This window comes from Pseudonaja textilis, chromosome 5 (assembly GCF_049901715.1).
Source record: "Pseudonaja textilis isolate UNSWEBS1 chromosome 5, rPseTex1.2, whole genome shotgun sequence".
NCBI classification, from domain to species: Eukaryota; Metazoa; Chordata; class Lepidosauria; order Squamata; family Elapidae; genus Pseudonaja; species Pseudonaja textilis.
In genome coordinates, this window is record NC_141994.1 from 35,085,929 (window position 1) to 35,103,738 (window position 17,810).

The window sequence follows — 17,810 nt, forward strand, 5'->3', positions numbered from 1 at the left end:
TGATGCTCTCTATGGAAATAACAAATTATAATATTAGCAATAAATGGGCCTTGAGACAATCAAGGCCATTTCCAGAGTATTTTTTGTACAGAATGAATGCTAATAGCCTCTCCTTGTAAAATGGCATCACTGCAGTGTCCTCTCTAAAATATTTTTGTTCTAAAAACAATGAAATGATCATTGGTGAAATGCTTAATTTTCTTTATTCTGTCGTTTTATTTGGGAATGAATGAAATATTGCCTGGTTTGTTGTTGTTGTTGTTTGTTTGTTAAACAGAATACTGGAATTATAAGAATGTTTGCATTATTAAGAAAAATGAAAGCTGCAATTTGTCTTGTTACATCCCACTAATATTGTAGTAAGTTATACACAACCCTAATCATAAAGTATTGAATGAGAAAATAGTCCCAATTTACTGCAAAGCAATAGTCCAAAGAAAAATGAATAATGATCATGTTTAAACATTATTTTATTACTATATTTCTATAGAAGAAATATTTTGTTAATCTTTATTATCCAATTAAAATGTATGAAAATAGCATTAAAGCTAAGTTTTTAAATTGAATTGTTTTTCATTATTTTATGCAATTTAACAAACCAGACTTCTAATTCATACCTGAGAATAATTCCCACATGCATTGACTGTTGTTAGTTTTATTACCTATTTTATTATTTTTATTAAATTATTTTTATTAAATTAATTGAAACTTTCTTTGTGCCAACTTGTTATGTCTGCCATTTACTTTGCTTCATGTTGTTGTTTTTTGCTTTAAATTACTTTAAACGAAAAGAGTCCTTTTTATAGGAGACAGGTGGCAAATAAATCTAATCAATAAATAAAAATAAAAACAAACAAATAAATGTTTTTAATAGTTTGTAAATCACCCACAGTTAATGGAATCAGGCAACATAATAATAACAAAATAATTAATTTATTACGTTACTATGATAAAATACAAAGGATAAATACAGCCTTTGTATTTTCATCTGTTTGTTACTGTTTTGACTTCTAGACAAATTAAGCATGATAGTGATGACCTAACCTAACCCTAAACCACTATCTACACCTTAAGTACTCTTCTGATGAATGCATGTTGTTTTACTCTCTGTCCAATAGTCTTTCCTTCACTCTACTTTTCTGCCTATCAATTTCTGTTAGTAGGTATCAGAATTTAACTGATGATAAAAGCACCATAAACTTTACAGATGGGCTAGCCTAATGTATGAGGGAATGCTTAATATGCAATACAAATTTAACCTTCTCTACATTCTATTGGCTTTAGATGTGACTGAGGCAGTACTAGATTTAAAAAGCAGCACCTTGCCAACTGTATCTAATTTCAAAAAGATAAATGTGTCTGGATCATCCAATACTTGGATGGGGACCCATTGTTATCATATCTTATGATAATTGCATTTACCAAAGTGTTTTTCAAATTGAAATATATAATATAATAAATATATTACACTATAATAAATACACTATACTATACTTAAGCTTAAACACATAAGATATACCATAATCCATTAATTATAATTTTGTTTTTTTCTCAATAGGTTCACCAACAAAATTGTAACTTTCAAAAATGGAATTATGTATAGGAAGAAACAGATAAATTGGAATTAAAGGTGTGAATATCCACTTCCCTTTGGAGATATCTGCTTTTAAGGACGATATGTTGATTCAGAATATCCAGAGAGAGAATCGTGAAATTTATTTCATCTACTCAGTCTATGGAATTTTAAGTTACTTCATCAAGGCAGCAAATTTCTACAAAGTTGTGTGATGGATATAGCAGTGTATCTCTGTGCCTGGAAACCTCACATTGTGGATTAGTCTGCTATCAATTCCATTTCAGGGACAGGATTGAATGTGATGGATTTATCTTCAGATATGAGTAGGCATGGAAGAAATCCATTCAGTCACAAGTTGGAAGATCAGAAGAAGGTAAGGCTATTTTTGATCATATGTTTTTTTGTTCTATTTCATTATTATTTTACAAAATGTACTATCATTTACAAAATATTCTGCAAATATGTTATTACATACTATATGATTTTTACTCCACAGTATTTATTTGTGGAACGAATTTTATTACTACCTGATCACTGACTTCCAAAGAATCTTGAAATTATTGAGCAAATATGATTGGCAAAACATTCACTCTTCTGCCATTTCTGACTCTGTGCCAAGTATTTCTGTAATAATGACTATTATTAACTTTCAGGCTTAGCTCATTTGAATGTTCAATAACTTTCTTGGAAAATAAATGCTTCCCCATGGCTTCTAATATTGATTTATGAAAAGAACAGCATGTATTAATTTGTATTATGTATGGAATGAGCAAATATTGTTGAATATACATGCTTTAGAAATTATAATTTATTTGGGATGAATATTTAGAGTTATTTATTTAACACAGATTCTTTTAATTTTTTTCCTATGAATGCATAAGCTGAATAAGAAAGTATTTCCATTTCTTTTAAAGATTTCATTTGCAGATGAACAAGCTTGCCTATGCAAGGTTTAAAAGTTCATATCTCCGAATAGATGGCAATTCTTATAATTCTTCCTGCACTGAGATGTCTGATGACAGGCTTTAATTGGAATTGATTGAAATGCATGTTCAATCATATAAATTACATGAATTAATGAATAAATAAATCCTACAAATTTCTTGATCAGGAATTCTATCTTATTAAGGTTTATAGTTGCAAGGAAAGTTTATAAATGCACTTTGATACATTCTGATGGATGTATTTCTATAGAACTTCACTTTCAATTAACATAAATAAAGAGTTCTGTACATAACAAAATTATATGTTACATTTAAATTATCACACCTAGTATAGTTTTAATTGTTAAATGTTCAGAATTTAATGTTTGCTAGGATATTTGCCCCAAAAGTGGCTGCTTATTACAATACTAGTGATTGGGGTTGAAATCCTGTGCTCAAACTACTTATATCACATGGGGATCAGTGTATACTTGATCAGCCTACATGTGAAATAGGCAGATTGATTATGGTTCATTCTCAACTTCTGTCTATCACCTTCTCACTTAATTGCAAGGGTAAACTGAATGGCCCAAACACAGATTTTAGGATTGCTTTGTCAATTCACTTTGGAACTCAGTGTCATTGCTTTGAATGGAAACAGCTTTCAGAGATCTTTGGCACAAATCTTTCCAAGCTGTTGGCTGATATCCTAGTGGCAGAAACTGAATATAGTTAATTTTGCAATATAAAACATACAGTGTATGTCTGAATTTTAAAATAATGATAAGTTCAGGATAATAAGTATGTATTTATATAAGCAGAACATCTTAAAAATAATTTTCCTAAATTAATGAATGAATTCTTTATTGGCCAAGTGTGATTAGACACACAAGGAATTTGTCTTGGTGCATGTGCTCTCAGTGTACATAAATTATATAAAGCAAAAACTTCTGAGAAATTGTAGGTGATATTAAGCAAATATGTTAGCCCATTTATTATTAAACAGGGACTATAGCTTGATCCTATTTTTTTCCCAACCTCATTGTTATACATTCCAGCAGGATTATGTAAATTGCAGAACTGTGGTTGCTTTTCAAAGTTTTTTTAAAAGGTTTAGCTATAGTGTTTCACTATTTTGTTGACATTATTTTATTGCTTTACATGTGTTTCTAAACATTCGATATATTAAAAATTGTTTTATTGCTTTATTGGATTGCTAAAGGGTTTCCATGAGATGGGTGATCATATTCATTTGGTTGATAAAAATAAAGAAATAATGTTTAAGAATGGTATTGTTCTACTGCTGGAATGTTATAGATTACCACCCATTTGTCACTGTGTGTATATTCCTTCTTTGGAAAACATGTCCCAATTTCTTGCCATATGGATTTTATGGATTTCAGTATTACTATATAGTTTAAATAATCTATTTTGCATTTAAGTACAAGTTGGTAAAACTGGAGTTATTTCTTCTACTGAGTAAGGTACAATTGATTGTGTATCGTTAGTTTCAGACAAGGTGTGTGCTGTGTGTGTTTTTTTCCCCAGTGATATCTATTTGATTTGCTAATATCGATTTGTTTGAAGATAGTTCAATGTCCAAGGGGTTGTACAAAGCACTTGAAGAAACACTTTGCCAAGGGTATTCCTTGCCTGGAATAATGCAGGTTGCTACATCTAGTAAGCCCAGAAGCCTTCCCAGGTTGTTATTATTTATCTACTGCCTTTCTTATGTTAAAAAATAACTCAAGGCAGCAAATATGCATAATACTCCTTCCTCTCCCCACGACAACAATCCTGTGAGAGATTGGGCTGACAGAGAATGACTTGCCCAAGGTCAATTAGCTGGTTTTCATAATTAAAGTGGGACTAGAACTCCAGGTTTCTTTGCATCCATATGCATAAGCACAGACACTTTGCTTTGTGAAGATAACCTGGGGTATCTTTGAAGCAACTGTCTTAAGCTTTCTAGGGATGCAGTTGCCTCAGTGCTTCATGGATGATCACTTTGTTCAGCCCTTTGAAATGTTTTGCAAAGCCTTACTATTAAGTAGTATTTCAGATTTCAGACAATATTGCATCATATGAACAAGACACCAGTAAGGAAAGCTTCCTAAAGTTGTTAGGAAACTACTACAATCTCTGAAAAACTGAAATAGGTGTGCAAACTAATTTAGACTTTACCTGTATATGTATTTTCTGCAAGCCTGTCTGACCACTGGAAGAAAAATAGTGTTTACTCCACTCCCATTATGATAAAAAGAGAAGGCAGCTTTCAGAGGATATCTAAAGAAATTAAAACTGTGAGTTGCTTTAGAAATCACACATAAAAATTGCCTGTTACATATTTCAGGAAATGTCTTCCAATTTGAGATTCTATACTGATATAATAATTTTGACAAACACCTAGTCCATTTCACCATCAAGCACACGTGAATCAATGTTTTTTATTGTGGCAAGAAATATCTGTCTGGTTCAGTTCCAAGCTGGGAGAAAGACACTGGAAACCTGGAGGCTGATTGGAAAGATTGTTTATTGATGAACCAAATGGGTTTGTGGTTCTGGAAAGCTGACAAAATGGAGTTGAGAGTGGGTGGCTTTTGTACCTTCTCTTGGGCTTTGTATTTGAGCTTTCTGTTCCTGTGCAAGAACATGTCCTTTAATATTCTATTGGCTGTTGTCAGATTGCTATGGGATCATATAGAAGTTATGTAGGAATCATAGCTGGCTCTATAGGCAAAAGAGTAAATACAAATCCTAGGTGCTTTGTCTGTTGGTTGAAGTTTTGACTGCTCTGGGGGTGGTGCAATGTTTGAAATACCCTTAGGTGATTGTGCAATGTAGTGAGCTCTGTGTCTTCTGCTAAATAGTAGTGGGTTAATCCTATTATATCCTGAAGGATCATGTCCTGTTCTTAATCCCATTACCCTGAAGCTGAAGGCCTTTTGCTTTGTAGCCCAGTCTTAAAGTCTTAACGGGCACAAAATATCTGCTGGGGGGGTATTAAGAAAAAGTGAGTCTGCTTCCTGCCTCTAAAAAAACATGTTTCTCCATTTCTCATTTAGGGAAATATTCCTCAAAATATTTTATTCTTCCAGGAGGGTGGTAGGTGCTAACTTTCTACAATTCAATCCTGAAATATTTTTATCATCAAGAGAAAAATATCTTTATCCTGTTTTTCTCTTCCTCCTTCCTCTTTTCTTTTTTCTAATAAGAACATAAATCAATTAGATGCACTATTCAAAATTTCACTTTCCACATTGCATCTTCTTTGTTTGCCAAATAAATAGTTGCTTTGCTATAACAACAATATTTGCTGTCTCAAGTAAATGAAATGGCAAAACTGCTTATAAAGCATAGCTATAGCAATAGAATTAAATATCTATGCCACTACAAAGTGTTTTACAGCTGTCTCTGAGTGGTTTACAAAGTCAGCATATTGCCCATAACAATCTGGACCCTCATGATAAAGGTCTGGAGTTATTTGAGATTTTTAAGGATGAAAACCCAGATTCCGTTTGTGTATTAAATAATAATAACAATAATACATTAAATATTAAAATACAAATTAATTTAGTAATATCTCAATTATTACATGGTAATCTACTTGTATTCCTATTGAATGGTCAGTAAGTGTATAGATATATATTTCTAAGTTTGGAAATATCCAGTTAATGCAGGATTAATTTATGTGGTATGAGAACTTTGTAAAACTGTTGATACAATTTTCCAGGTAGCTTTGCATCTTTAAAAGTCCTGTTAATCTTGGAATGTCACAGCATGTCAAAGATTATTTCAACTGTACTCAAGTTAAGATTATCCATAAAATATTCCAGTATGATAAGTTTAGTTTTCCTGAAAAGCCCACATTCTTTACTTGAAATCTGTTGAACTGTGGTATGTTTAGTTAATATTTCTACCCTTTATGTACCACCTCCCAATAGTTCTGAACTTTCAGGACAGTTGCAGAAAGTTATGAAAAACTGATAGCATCTGCACATGCTACCCCATCACAGTCCATATTTGGGTAATCTTCAGGCTTGTCAAAAACTTAACCATTGTCATATTAGAAGGCATAATTTAGTTTGTTGGTCAACAATATATGTATACATAAATACATGCATATACTTATACATATAGAACTGGTTGTTACTGTTCCCAGTAGTTCGGAGAACCGGTAAATCGGGCCTCTGGCTGGTCCCACCCCTCTCCACCTGCTTCTCTGCTGTCTGCCCATCAGTCCTTATCATGCATGCACAACATTGCACGCATGCGCGACACTGCTGCCTGCTCTTATGCACCTGCCAGGCCAGCCATTGCTGCCTGCCTTCCACTGAGTCCCTGCCTTTACTGATCTCCCTGGGTGAGTGAGGCTCTGCAAGCCCCAGTCACCTCCCCCCGCCACTTGCCTTTTGCTGCCTCCACCGGTCGCCTTCCCCCTACCACTTTCCTTCCACCGAGAAACACGTGGAGAGGCTTGTATAGGATCCAGTCAGGTCAGCAGCTGCTTCTCTCACCTGCTGCTGCACAGTGGAAAGCTTCCAAGTTCCCCTTCTCCCATTAGAAATGGCTGCCGGGCAAGCACAGAAGCAAGCCGGGTTGAATCCTGCTTTTCTCTGCTTGTCTGGAATCCTGCTTCTCTGCTTGCTCGGTAGCCGTTTTTAATGGGAAGGTGGGGGCTCCCATTAGAAATGGCTACTGAGCAAGCAGAGAGAAACAGTATTTAACCTGGCTTGCAGAGAAGCAAGCCAGGTTGAATCCTGCTTTTCTCTGCTTGCTTGGCAGCCATTTCTAATGGGAAGGGAGGGGCTCCCATTAGAAACCCTGCCCAGCCCCTCCCAGGAGTCCCCATGAGGCCTGTCTGGCTACCAGGTAAGTATAGGGTAGCCTCCTGGGACCAAAAATGGGGAATTGGGGGGGCCTGGTGCCACCCCCACCCTGTTTTTGCTCCCGAGGCTCCAGGGAGGCTTGTTAGGCTGAAAACGGGGTGTGGGGGGATCCGGTGCTGGCCTCCCCACCCCGTTTTTGCTCCCAAGAGGCTCCAGGGAGGCTTGCTAGGCCCCGTTTTGGGCTAGGAGGCTTTTCTGCAGCCTCCTGGGAGCATCCAGCCATCCAGTATGCCTGGATTCAGGGTTTAGCAAAAAGAACATTTGGAGCTAATACAGTATTGATTACTGCTTTGGGAATGTTCTGGGTAAACAAAACTATGCAGTTTCCTAAAACTGTTGGAGGCAATCTTCTTTCTTTTGTCCATATCCTAAAACTGTTGGAGCCAATCTTCTTTCTTTCGTCCCTATCCTCCTCTTCAAAACTAGTAAGTTGCTCTTCTTTTTCATGCCAGGCTTAGCGTGGTAAGTTCAGAGTGGGTTTTGTAGAGAACAGCTTACCTTTAGGTCTCATTCATTTGCTCAATTTCAGAGCCTACATTACACAATTTCCAAAGCATAATTCAGACTATTCAGCAGTTTGCTTAGCTTCTGCATCATTACTTTTATTGCTGTCACAACCTTTATGGAGTGTCCAATGGCCTTTTCAGTTTGACAAGCAAAAACACAGTAAATATTTCTCACAAATATTTTTCCTTTTCCACTTTGTGGTTCGATGTTTAACATACAAAATGATGTGCTGTGTTACTATTCAGGCAGTTTGCAAACTTGTGTTTTTTGTTATTGGAAGGCAACTATTTAATTTGAAGATGGTGGTAAATTCATGGTAATAAAATGGCAAGTAGAAAGGCTCACTTCTACTTGCCATTTAGAAAGGTTTAGAAAGAATGAGAAGGTTAACCTTTGCTTTGTTTCCAATCTCCTTTTCTTGACTTGGTTTTCATAAAAAGTAGTTTTGGAATTGAAGCCATATGTTTTAAAATAAAATTCTTTCTGTTTAAGTACAAGTATGCGAAAAGTTTCAAGATTAATCCAAGATGTTTAATGGCTTTAAATATCAGGGTTTTGTACTAAGGTTTAAGTCAGAGGTCTTCAAACTTGGCAACTTTAAGACTTGTGGACTTCAACTCCCAGAATTCTCCAGCCAGCATAGCATAGTTGAAGTCCACAAATCTTAAAGTTGCCAAGTTTGGGGAGCCCTGGTTTAAGTAGAAAGAGGTTCCAGATGAAAATATACCATGAATAGCATAGAAATGCTTTCTTTCTTTCTTTCTTTCTTTCTTTCTTTCTTTCTTTCTTTCTTTCTTTCTTTCTCTCTTTCCTCCTTTCCTCCCTCTTTCTTTCTTTCTCTTAAAAGGAAGAAAAAGAGAGGGAGGGATGGGAGAAAGAAAGAAAGGGAGGGAAGGGAGAAAAACGGATGGACAGATGGATAGAGGGAGGGAGGGAAAGAAAAAGGAGAGGAAGGAAGGAACACAAACTCTGGCCGCAGCTTCAGAGGATGCTTTGAAACAGCACAGCAATCCAGGGCTGGAAGGGACCTCAGAGGTCATTTAGGCAAACCCCGCACCAAGAGCATTGTTAAAGTGAGTTTGTATCTTATGACCCACCAAGCCATTCCCAGCCAGTCACATGACCAGTAAGCCACACCCACAAATTAGGCCACACCCACAGAACCAGTTGTTATGAAATTTGAATCCCACTTCTGATACATATGTTATGGCTTGTTTTGCAAACCCTGTTCACAGCTAGACAAGAAGCAATGGGGAAGGGAATGGATTGGAATGCAAGGGAGGAGGTTATGGAATGCAAACACATACATACGTACATACATACATACATACATCTATCTTACATTATACATATGTGAAACAATAATATATTGTACTCCTTCTCTAGCCGTTGTTTTGTCTCAGACTTGTGGTTTGATTTCCAACATTTCCAACATTTTTCCTGCTTTCTGAGCTGAAAAGGGACCTCTTCATTTCACTGACTGAATTCATGCTCAGCAAGAGCAGGACTTGTGAGCTTTAAATCAGGGCAAGAGAGTGATGGTGTTTGACTTTCCAGACACACAGAAGAAAAGAACAGAGAGTACAGAGAACGGAATTGATGTGAAAAGAAAGACAAAACTCAAGAGTTCTCCAGCAAAGATGTTATATCAATAACCAACAACTGCTTCATTTTAACGCCAATGAACTATGGGGCAAAAGGTCTATTGAAATGTTGGAGGAACTAGATATGGAATTAAACTACCATATACATAAAAGAAATTGCAGTCTCATACTATCAGTAAGTAATTGCCTGAGATAGCTTCAGTCTAGATATAGTAAAAAAAATTTAACCTAGCTGTTCATGTTGAGTATGTTTGAAAGACTTCTGATGAGTTGAAGGTCTGCAAAGAGAAAGGGTGAAGATTTACTGCTCACTTTTCAGGAAGACGGAGTTGGGTTGTGTGCTAGCCTCTCTCCAAAGCCCTTTATAAGAAATCCTTGTGTATTTGAATGGAACAGAATAATTCCTATTCAACAGAATAATTCCCTTTCAGTTCTATTCAGTGAATTTCTATTTTGACTGTTCTATTCTATTCTGAGTGGAAGAGAATAATTCCTAATCCAATGTATAGTATGCTAATCTGTAAAATCATGAAAAGACATAATATTGAACCTGGCAATAAATCTTGTTGCTCTAAGTATAAAAAATCATACTTTTTTGTATAAATAGTATATAAAAATAGTATATAAAATAATTTGTATACAATATACAAAATTTCAAACAGTATACAAATTATTCAGAAATAACCCATCATCATTGGTAATGTCAAAAAGAATACTCTTAATACTTTTGCAGTGGATTATTTATTTGAATGTATATTCAATGGGAAGACAACAAGAGCTTTCTATTATTCCAGTGGAAACCAGTGGATCAAACAGCATCCTGATAAGTTGGGGCCTCATTACAGCATAAACTTAAAGCTTTGGAAATCTATTGAAGAAAATCTGAATAACCTAATTTTAGTTTATTCAGAATGCTGAGGATATGATATTCTTTTTTATAATTTATTTACAAGTTACAAAGTGCAATTGTAATTTTTTTAGATTTAAAATGTATATATTTCCTGATAAAATAAACAAACAAAAATTGTTTCTTTTTTCATAGTAAAGAGCATATATGATCCAAAATGGTCCTGAAAGATATTGCCTTTCAGCAGAACTTTCACTAGAATTAAAAAGCTGTAAGCTGTTTTCCCAAGGGATCATAAAGTACTGAAGCTCATTTTCACAAATCTGTAGCATCCCTCATGGTTATCTTTGCCCAACATCACAGATAATATTGCTTAACTCTTTGATAGTCAATTTGCTTTGAAGTTTGCAACCAAGGAATGTATTGGTTATATTTTATTTCATAAATACTGTCTTTATGGCTTCAGATTTTTATGTGGTAAAAATATAGATGATTTTGATATGAATTATATTTTGTATCAGAAACATATAGTAAAATTGAAGATAGGTCACATCATTTGATTCTGGAAAAAAATTAATTTGACAGATTTTATTAAGTGCTTTTAAAGTTTGTAAGGCATCAGACTAGAACTGGGGGACTGAGTTCTAGAACTTGCCTTAGATATGAACCTAGCTAGTCAGTATTTTCAGGCCATGGCAAATTACTTCTGAAAATTTTTGCCAAGAAAACTGCAGGGGCTAATTCAGGAAGTCATAGGGATGATTTGAAGGCACAAAAGCAAAAAACAACTCTCCTTTATGTAGTTATTTGGTTCACCATAGTAATAATTTCTTACCAAACGGGAGCTATTAGTAAACAAAACTAAAGACTGTATACTGATATTCCCTTGGATTTAATTACATCTGTGGCATAAGAACAATAACCAACAATAACTAGACATCTATATATGAGGCTGCTTGAGAAAAGATAATATATACATAATAACAGAGAGGGAAAGCTCTTTATGTGTGCTAAAAAATTTCTTATTTTTGTTATAAGCCTATGAATCTGATATTGGCATATGATCCTTTGTTTTTTGGAAGTAGTTTTTGACTTGTAATCACAATTGAGCCCAACATTTATGGTGTTAAATATTTGTTAAAGGAGTTTTGCCCCATTGCATGATTTTTCTCGCCTCAGTTGTTAAGTGAATCACTGCCATGGATAAGTTAGTAGGTTGTTAAATGAATCAGGCTTCTCCATTGGCTTTGCTTGTCAGAAGGTCACAAAAAGTGATCACATGACCTTGGGACAAAGGGGCAGTCATAAATATGAATTGGTTGCCAAGCATCCAAATTTTGACCACGTGATTATGATGCTGCAAAGATTTTAATATGAAAAATGGTCTTAAGTCACTTTTTTTTTAGTGCTGTTGTATTTTTGAATGGTCACAAAATGAACTGTTGTAAGTCATGGACTACCTGTACAACTGTCTAAGTATAAAAATAATTATTGCAGTTTTATGAAACTAGAGGTGTCTAATAGACGTTCTGATAACCTCAAAAGGGTGCAGATACGTAATTTGATTCATTTTCATGATAATTTTACAATGACTTGGCCCTCCTTTTGAGTATGCCCATATGTGAGACCATTGAACTTAGGAGATTTTTGTGATCTCACATGTTCTAGTGACATAGCAAAAAACTCTTGCTAAATTTCAGTAATGTGGCATGAGAACCCTAGGAGAGCTTGGCAATCTTGTGAGATTTTGGCCATTTAAATTTTTTGTTGATAGTGTTTTTGAAGTAGTTCTTCTTTTGTCAATTCTTGCACATAATTATATATCCCTTTCTCCTCAAACAAAGGGATCTTATTCAGAATGCGGTGAATGAGGATAGAGGCTTACTTGCTAACTCCTTAACACAAATCGGATCCTTCTAATCAAGGGTGAGATTCAAATTTTTTAACAACCAGTTCTGTGGGCATGGCTTAGTTGGTGGGCGTGGCTTGGTGATCATGTGACAGGGTGGACATGGCTTGGTGGTCATGTTATTGGCTGGGTGTGGCCAACTCAATATCACTCACATCGAGGCATGCATCTCCTCGCCTGACCTTTCATGACTGTGGGGATGCTGCAACAGTTGTGTGAAAAATGGTCATAAGTTACTTTTTTTAAATTTATTTTTTTAAAAAACTTTATTGATTACAAAACCAAAATATCAAACAAACACAACACACAGAAGAAGAAAGAAAAAAAATAGAAAAAAAGAAAATGATTAAAAAACTAACAATTCTACTATCGACAGTCTATGGTTCCTTGTTTGTTATCAATATTGGTGATACATTTACAAATACATCTTATTGCGAATATATAATTAGGATTTACATTTTACCTTATTTACTAATATATTTTCTATTTTTATTCTATTCAATCATACCAGCATTCCCGGCTTCTATAATATTCTGACGTTTCTTTTTCCTTAAGTGCTAAGGTTAACTTGTCCATCTCTGCATAGGCTGTTATCTTCTGTATAACCATCTCCTCTGTTGGAATATCTGCTGGTTTCTAACACTGTGCAAATGTTATTCTGGCTGCAGTAAGAATATGCAGTATTATATATTTAACATTTTTAGGAATTTGTCTATTAAATATTCCCAATAGGAAGAATTCTGGTTTTAATTCAATTTGCTCCACCGTTATTTCTTCTAACCATTTTTTTATTCTATGCCAGTATCTTTGGGTTTCAGTGCAGGACCACCACAAATCCTGCCATCACTTGTTCTAAGTCCTCTTCTTTAGATTCCATTATATTTTGGACACTTAGATACACTGAGGCCTTATCCATTTCCAAATATACCAAGGAGTCGTCCATTTCTTTACTCACATTTCTTAATTGCTGACCAACTGTTTCCAGCTTTTCCATTTTTTCTATTCTTTTCTCAACCTCCTTTATTGTTGTTTCATTCCTTTCTAGTGCTTGCTGTATTGTTTAAATTTTTTGATCCAGCTTTAAAATGTCTAGTTTCATTTCTGCCTTTAAGTTTCCCATCTCTTCTTTTAGTTCATTTGTGTCAGCTCTTGATTCGATATGATTTTTTACCACTATTTCCTGAAGCTTCAGCATGGACTCTTGTAAAGTAAGAAGGGTCGATTGAATATTGACATTCGTGATGATAGATTGTTTTTCTCCAGATAAAGTTTTTTTCCAGATAAAATTGTCTTTTGTGCCATCACTGAGGTTGATGGCATTGAAGTCGTCTGTATTGAAGAAGTCTTCTTTCCAGTTTTAAGCGTTGTATTAGTGACGGAAGTCATTTCTTGTAAAATTTGTTTTTGTTTTTGTATTATATTAAATATGTTGTCCCAAATTAACATTCACTATTATGAAATATCAACTATAAATGGCCACTATGCTAAATAATATGGTATGTTACAGGATTAACCTCTCTTATCAATATATATATATTTTCCAGAACACTTTTACAGCTAATTTCTAAATCAAATATCTGGATTTGTAATTCTTAATAATATATCAAATTCCTCTATTTAGATTTAAATAATATTAACCTGTATATCTATAAATACTATAGAATCCCAAATCTCAAAATAGTGTTATAAAATAATATTTCAAATATTTACAAATCTAAATATAGATATATCAACCTTACTATACAATAATTAATTAGTTAATCTATAATAATCACAATTAATCACAATTAATTCCTTAATTCAATCTACTCAATGCCTATAATCAAATATCTTTACCTAAATAATTAATTAATTATCACCTCCCTTTTTTATGTGTGTTATAACCAAATATAAACTACAATATTACTAATGTATCAATTAAATATATATAAATTACATTTACCACATTCAAAAATCAGTTAAGTTGGTGTCAAGAAATAATTGTTGCAATCTGCAAATTTAAATGCTTAAAGTGTCTTAATATAATTATTCAGTTCTTCAAGATTCCTTCACCGAGATCACCGGAAGTAGAGAGTTGCTGAGTAATATCACTGATTTCACTATCTCACCACACTTTCCACTGTAGTCGTTTCTCCTTTTGTTTGAAAGTTTAACAAGTCAATTTTTAGATTCAAATAGTCTCTTTCTTTAATAAATCTTCTCCACTTACTACAGCTCCAGTCCAATAATCGAAAAGGAGACTAGTAAATTATTCAATTTCGTTCGTGGAATATTTAAAGTTATAATTTAATTCCTTACTTCAAGTCTCCCCCCATCTCAAGTTCATCCTTCCAATTTTCCCTAAAGTCCACAATTCAAATCCTTCAAAATTCCCTTAAATTAAATTATTGTTCTTTCTTTCTTCTTTTTTTCTCTCCCCCAATTATTATCAGTCTCTCAGATCCCTCCAATTCTCTTATTTTCTCTGTCCGATCGCTCGCATCCTTACCCTCTTCCGTCTCACGAGCCCTTTCGCTTTCGCCGCCGCTCGTATCTGCTTTGGCTGCCGTTTTTGGGCTTTGCTCCGACTAAGATATTCCAATATTCAACACTCAATCAGGATAGCAAATTCTTTCACTCGCACGCTTCATTTACTACAGTCTGTCACTCACTCGCTTCCTCTTGTATGCAACGATCAAGGCTTTAGGACCGCCATTGCTGACAGTCTCTTGTTGTCGGTCTCTACAGGGTTTCTCTATGTCGTGATGAGAATTGCCTTTTCCACACCACGACTTGAGTCTCCCCACACTGGCACACTTCTCTACAAGATGCGTGCACCCCTAAGGGTCACTCCAACAGCAAGAGGAGATAGCATGAAACCCAGAGCGAGCTTCAGCACGTCCGTTCGCCCATATCTCGTCACCCCAGTCAGCCTGCTTTTTCAGTGCCATTGTAACTTTTAATGGTCACTCCACACAAGCAAATTACCAGCAAAGGAGGGGGAAAAAAACTCAAGAGAAGTTCCAGAGACAGGAAGTCTAGTCCTGCCAAGAATATAAAAAAGGTTAACGGAAAGGCAGTTTCTGTAAGCAACACCAGAATGTTTCCTTCCTGCCTTCCTTACAGGATGAGGCCAGTAATTTCTTCTAACAACCGGTTCTGTGAACTGCTTAGAATGTTAACAACTGGTTCTACTGAATAGGTGCAAACTGGTAGAATCCCACCCCTGCTTTTAATGCAGCTTGATTAGATTAACAAAAATCTCCATTTTGTCTAAGCATTGTAGCCATATGGGAAACTGAGGGATTTGGCCTGGGAAGGGCAGAGATAAATCTCTATTCATCCTGCTGTGTTTTAAAGGAAAACTAGGTATGTAACAGCATGCTTGAAATTAAGAGAAGATCTAGTTTTGCCTTAACTTTGTTCCAAATAGTTTTATAGGGACATAAAGGCTAATTAAAGTGAGTCTTTGAAAATTACATCAGGCTTGCTGACCCTTTCTTAAAATATATTCAAAATACTTTCTCTAATTTTAATTTTGGAAATGTGTCCAGAGGACCTCTTCAATGATTTGGAATTATTATGCCAGCACAGGGAGTAATGGAAAGAGTACTATAGTTTCTTTAATTTTTCAGGTAAGTATTAATTAATTTTCTGCTCCTGATGCTAAGTGAAGGCAGATTGGAATCACATGTAATATATCCCCCAGGCTGAATTGTACATTAGTATTTTTCTACAATAACTTGGGTTGCACATAATGAAATACTTGACTTTTCACCCACCTTTTCACATGGTCACCTCTAAATTTAATTTTCCATCTAGGTATGGAAGATCTGATTAAGAAAGTAAAATGAGTTTTCTATTTCACATATGCTGCACTCCAAGTCAAGGTATGCAGTTCTGGCATCCACTACAGCAAATGCAGCAAATACCCAATCATTGACTAGCGTTCTGTGCTTAATATTGCCTTATGGACTGTATCTTGTACATCCACCGAATGACAAACATCCTTGGAAAGCGCAGAGAACTATACTGAGTGAAGGGAATCAATTTCAGGACATCCAAACTTATTCTTTCTACTTCAACAAAGCTTCCACTGGATACAGCTGCTGGCTTCCACATTGGATTCCATTTACATGCTGTCTTGCTGTCCAATAGGTAATGAAACACAGTTTTTGTGAATTCATGTATTTTATTGGATGATGGAATATATTGTACTTATCTCAATATTGATGGAAAGCAGCTGCTTTTGAGCTAGATTGCTAAAAGAAAGAGTGAAGCGTTATCATCTCCTCCAATCTAGTAATTTCTGCTTCAAATCAATCTTGTATTAATAGTAAGGTAGCAGTGATCTGTTTCTTGTCACCCAGCTGACTAGACAAAACCATGAAACAGGTGACACTTCCCCTTAAGGGTTTCTGGCAGGAGAGACAAACATTTGTCAACTCAGTGCAGATTGTGGGCATGCATTTTACTATCAACTGTACCTGTATCTCCCTTTTTTCAAGAGACTTGAGGGAGTAACATGTCCAAATACTCTCAAAAGACAACTGAAGATCTGCACTCAGTTCAGTCTGGGTTCAGAACAGATTGAAAATAGATTCACCCTTGTTCACTTTCAGAGAGAATCTTTGTCAGAACAGAAAGTTGAAGAGCATGATCTTGCAATGGTTAGTCTCCCGAAATGCAATTATCTTAGAGAAAGGTATATTTCTTACACAGGAACAGTAAACACTAAGATGAGACACAACAGAGGGTATAAAACCAAGGGTCTCTCAGCATTTTGGCCTACTTTTTCTTCACCCAACATCTTGAAGCATGTGATTGTCCTTTTCACTCCAAGCCATGTCCACCATTAAACTATCTTTCCAAACAGCCTCCATGTTTCCAGTGTCTTTTTCCCTACTTGGAACTGAACCCAGAAGGATATTTCTTCCAACACAATGAAGTTACAGTTATGTAAGCTAATCAAAATGAATGAAAGGAAAAATTAAGCCTTTTTAAAATTAAAAAATATGAGTAGAATTTGTTGTCATGGTTACAATGCTTTATAATAAACAACTCTCCTTTTAAAACCGTTATATTACATATATTTCTCTCCACCCTTACTGTATAGCTTTTTTTATCTGTAAAAAGAAAATTAAGAAATACAGAAAATAAAGGAAAGGGTTATTTAAAAATACAGAAATATTTGAGAAATTCATTTGTCAGTCCTTCAAGCAGGATGAGAGGAAAGTATCGGAAGAATTTGAGGGAACAAAAAATTTGGAAATGTTTCAAGTTCCGTATCAAAGAGATGCTGATTAAAGTGGTTAACATTTCAGTAGTGAAACAAAACTACCCCAGGCTATACTTTTAAATGAGCTTTGAAGCTCAACAATAGCAGTATAAACACACCAAAAGTCAACAAATCCTCCCAATGTAGTTCTAATAGTAGCACTTAAGTTTAGGTATAGAACTTCAGCAGCATTAACAGCATATTTCCATGTGAAAATAGAACACAATAGTAGATTCTATACATAATTACACTTACCTGAAATTCAATCTAGCTGCAGTTGGTTGGTGGATTGCAGAAA

At 35.0% G+C, this 17,810-nt stretch overlaps 1 protein-coding gene across 6 annotated transcripts in view; it reads left to right on the plus strand.

The window, feature by feature from the left end:
- NAV3 (neuron navigator 3) overlaps window positions 1–17,810 on the plus strand; it is a 464,771-nt gene that overhangs the window by 132,370 nt on the left and 314,591 nt on the right. For all 6 annotated transcript variants that reach the window (XM_087934496.1, XM_087934492.1, XM_087934487.1 and 3 more), the window contains exon 2: window positions 1,559–1,949. In XM_087934496.1, coding sequence (XP_087790622.1) covers window positions 1,878–1,949 — 72 coding nt within the window. In that variant the 5' untranslated portion in view covers window positions 1,559–1,877. The remainder of the gene's footprint in view (window positions 1–1,558; window positions 1,950–17,810) is intronic.